This window comes from Meleagris gallopavo, chromosome 1, assembly GCF_000146605.3.
Source record: "Meleagris gallopavo isolate NT-WF06-2002-E0010 breed Aviagen turkey brand Nicholas breeding stock chromosome 1, Turkey_5.1, whole genome shotgun sequence".
NCBI lineage: Eukaryota > Metazoa > Chordata > Aves > Galliformes > Phasianidae > Meleagris > Meleagris gallopavo.
In genome coordinates this window covers 55,907,230-55,911,308 of record NC_015011.2, presented here as the reverse complement: position 1 = coordinate 55,911,308, position 4,079 = coordinate 55,907,230, and the positions used below count along the sequence as shown (strand labels likewise).

At 48.7% G+C, this 4,079-nt stretch overlaps 1 protein-coding gene across 4 annotated transcripts; it reads right to left on the bottom strand.

Moving 5' to 3' along the window:
* Nucleotides 1-6: 6 nt before the first annotated feature.
* LOC109364928 (signaling mucin HKR1-like) lies at nucleotides 7-2,338 on the bottom strand. 4 transcript variants are annotated; one of them, XM_031554902.1, is made up of 4 exons: nucleotides 2,240-2,326; nucleotides 2,008-2,128; nucleotides 395-1,565; nucleotides 7-217 (listed from the first exon to the last, which is right to left on the bottom strand). In XM_031554902.1, the coding sequence occupies exons 3-4, from the start codon at nucleotides 1,114-1,116 to the stop codon at nucleotides 61-63; spliced, it is 879 nt and encodes a 292-aa protein (XP_031410762.1). In that variant the 5' UTR covers nucleotides 1,117-1,565; nucleotides 2,008-2,128; nucleotides 2,240-2,326; the 3' UTR covers nucleotides 7-60. The 4 variants fall into 4 exon arrangements, with proteins under 4 accessions (XP_031410762.1, XP_031410763.1, XP_031410761.1 ...); XM_031554903.1 differs by lacking the exon at nucleotides 2,008-2,128 and having other exon boundaries at nucleotides 395-1,309; nucleotides 2,240-2,338; XM_031554901.1 differs by lacking the exon at nucleotides 2,008-2,128 and having other exon boundaries at nucleotides 2,240-2,337.
* Nucleotides 2,339-4,079: the final 1,741 nt, after the last annotated feature.

Below are 4,079 nucleotides of genomic sequence, written 5' to 3'. Positions count from 1 at the left end.
CGACGCCGGAGACGGCGCACGCCTGAAGGACAATGCTAAAGGCAACGCCGTAGACGGCGTTCACCAGAAGGGCCAGGCAAGATACATTACCAGAGACCACGACGGGCGTTGTTGGAGTAGCAGTAGAGGGTGCTCCCACGATGGACCATGCTTGTGAAGCCGAAGTAGAGGGCGCTCCCATGGCGGACAACGCTGGTGAAGCAGAAGGCAGATGAACCTGAAAAAGCAAGAGACAGCACCTGAAGGACAATGCTAAAGACAATGCCACCAGGAGAACGAAGCAACAGGTATCCCTGGAGGTTATGCTCACCAGAAGGACAGTGCTAAAGGCAACACAGCAAACGGCATTCAGCAGAAGGACAAGGCAAGGTGCTGAGCTGTAGACGGTGCTTACCTGATGGACAATGTTAAAGGCAATGCTGTAGATGGCGTACACCAGAAGGACAATGCAAGAGGCGCTTCAGGAGATGATGCACACCAGAACGACAATGCTAGTGGCGGTGCTGGACAGGGCGCACTCCAGAAGTATGATGCTAGAGGCTTCACAGGAGATGGAATGCCTGCGATAGGCTGTGCTGGTGAAGCAGTTGGGCACATAACTTTCCTGGTGATCAAAGCTGAGGACACAGCAGGATGTGGTCTTCCAATGGCGGATGAATCTGATAAAGCAACACGAGGCATCGCTCCCACGACGGACATTGTTGGAGAAGCAGGAGAGGGTGCTTCCGCGATGGACCATGCTTGAGAAGCCAAAGGAGAGGGCGCTCCCACGGTGGACAACGCTGGAGAAGCAGAAGGCAGATGAACCTGAAAAAGCAGCTGAGAAAGCAGCATGAGGCATGGCTCCCTTGACGGGCGATGTTGCAGTAGCAGAAGGAGAGTGCGCTCCCACGATCTATGACACTGGCAAGGGCAACACAGATTGTGTTCCTGCAATGACAACGCTGTAAAGGACAATGGAGGGGGTGCTCCGGCAATGGACAGTGCTAAAGAGGGCAATGGAGAGGGCGCTCCCACTATGGGCGACTTTGAAGAAGACAACGCTGGAGAAACTGAAGGAGAGGGCGCTCCCATGACAGACGATGCTGGAGAAGCCAAAGGAGAGGGCGCTCCCATGACGGTTGATGCTGGAGAGGCAGTGTCCTGCAGCACATGAAGTCGAAGAAGCAGGAAGATATGCTACCAAATGGATGATGCTGGAGAATCATCAGGACGCGGTGCTCCCCCGAGAGATGATGCTGGTGAAGCAGCATCAGGACTAGGCATTTCCCGAGTGGATGAAGACAGCGAAGTAGGAGGTTGCGTTCCCCTGATAAATGAAGAGGATGATGGAAGCAAGGCTGTGAGGCCCTGAGTCACTCCCTATTGCAGAACTGATTGGTTTAGTGGTAGCCTTGGTGCCATTGTTGTGTCACAATGAGGAAGTGCACAGTGGCAGTAACTGTGTTGTCATCATCGAGTTACTTTTCTTCGTAACTGGCACTTTTTCTCTGTGAGAGGACAACTCTGGGCAGATATCCATCATGGATTCCAGGCCTCTTGATGCCCCTTCTCTTTGTTTCCATCTATCAGAAATCAAGGCAGAAGCAATCTAAGTACTTTTTTTGTTTTTTTGGCCTCTTGTGCCGTAGCAGTTCCTTATCCAGTCATGTTAAACTATATATTGTTACACTATTACAGTAGATGGAGATTTGCAGCAAGAGGGAAGCGCACTGATTACAACTACATTCAGGGCAGAATTAAAGAGCTTCATTCCACTTGGACTTGAAGTTTTACAGAACACTGTTATATGTTTGAAACTTCTTTGAAAATCCTCATTCCAGAGAATGGCTTAGCATAGCATAGCTTTTCTATTAGCTCTTCACCCATGTCCTACAGTTCTGCCATACACTCTGGCATCTTCTAGATTGAGTTTTCACTGGAGGAGTTATTTTCTATTTCAAGAAACTACCTGTGATTACAAATCTGTTTAGTAGGTCAGATTTAAGGACTGTGCCTGAGATGCACCTTATTTTGCATTGCTGCCTCTTTCCTACTCACAAGGACACCCAGAACAGCAGAGGTTGGACCCTAATGGCTCTGTAACCCCGCAGCTGCTCAGTCTCCCCAGGTGGGATGAAGAAGCCAACTGGAAATGCAATAAAACCCATAGGTTGAGATAAGAGCTAAATACCACGACAGTAGAAGAAAACAGCATCAAACACACAACAGCAACAGTAGCCACAACACAATTACTCACCATTCACCAACCAATGTATGCCATAAATTCCAGTGCTTGCCAAACACTGCCCACCACTACTGCAAGGCCTCACAGCTACTGACCAACTGCCAGAGAGGTTGCCTTTACCCCTGCCCACAGCTTCATAGAGCCTTTGTGACATCACAGGGTTTGGAACTTTCCCTGACCAATGGCAGCACTGCCCTTGGCCCCACCCCACCCCCTGCTTCTGCCCATCATTGCAGCAGCTCCACCCGAACCAGCAGTTGTGCTTGGCCAGGCTCTGCTTCAACCACTCAGCAGGAATCACACACAGGTGTGGAGTTAGCACCTCTTCAGCTGAATCCAGGACTCTTTCTGCCCCCTCAGCCTGCACAGCTTACCTCAGTAGTGCTCCCTGAGTGAGGCTGAAGGCAGGTCGGGAAGGCAGTATTAAAAACGTTCTGTTAGTACCCCCTGCTACTGTTTTGCCTTCACCTGTGGAACTGTGCCTCCGCTGGGTGTTATGCAGTAAATCAGCCTGTTTGTGAAGCCAACTGGAATGCAGTCCTGGTCCCTGAGCAATGTCGGGGATAAGATACATAGTGCCTTCAACCCGAGGAGCGCTGTCTTTCACATCTGCTCTGTGTAGCAGAGATACGTCAAGTTTTTGAAGCCCATAGACAAAGTTCATAGACATACAGATCCTGGGGTCTTCCAATCACCTTGAGTAAATAATTGGACCCCCACAGAATTTGATTCTTGATGCCCTTCCTGTGATATGAGGAACTCAGTGTGTAATAACCAAACTAAAATTGAGAATTAGAAGTGTGGGATGTGTGTGTCCTTAAATGCCTCAAATTGATTTTGCTTCATTATGTTTCTACAAAAATAGCATATATTTATGTGATCTAACTGAACCCATTATTGACTCGCTGTAGGATGTGTCTCACTTGGGCAGCTGCCCTGGGCAACCAGACCTGGTGGGTGGCAGCCCTGCCTGCTGCAGGGATTGGAGCTTTATGATCTTTAGGGTCTCTCGCAACCTCAGCCTGTCTATAATTCTATTAAATATACACAGAAAACTTAACTGAATTTCTGTTTACAAGGAGAAAAAGGCCTTTGCATCTGTATGCCATCATTAGAATTCCTGGTGCCAAAGTCCAAACTCTCCCACCCACTGTCACTTCTCCCTGGGCAGACCACTAACCCTATGCAACAACAGCAGCAGTTCATGCAGGCAGGCTTGGTGCTAGTCATCAAGGCCTGACTGTGCCAGGTGAGTTCAGGAGTTGACAGAGCACACAGTGGCAGTAGGGTGGATTTTCTGACACATTTTAGGGCTAATAATACAGATAACATACCTTCATGCTCAGCAGCAATGGACTGATCCATAGCAATTGTACAGATCAATATGATGGGAGAAAAGTGTTTCACCAGAAGACCGCTCAAAGTGTTAGATTTCAGTAGGAAGATCTTTATTCAAAGGTCGCTGAGACACTGACACAAGGTGCCCAGAGAAGCTGTGGATGCCCCATCCCTGGGGGTATTCAAGGATGGGTAGGATGAGGCCCTGATCAGCCTGATCTGGTAGACAGCAATCCTGGGAGTTGGAACTGGCTGGCCATTAACATTCCTTCCCACTCAAACCATTATATGATTCTATGATTAAGTTGCTTCTATCTGAACACCAATTTGCAGCCAGAATGCTTGAGGTGTGACTTTGGAGAACATTTTCTGGGTCTGTTTCATTTAAGAAGAATCCAGCTCATGACCTCAACATTGCTTCATGATGTGAAACAGTACAGCAGGCCCAAAGAGGGCAACTCTGTTGCATTGGCCCCCTCAGCCACAGAGTGCTGCAGAAACACACACAATGTCT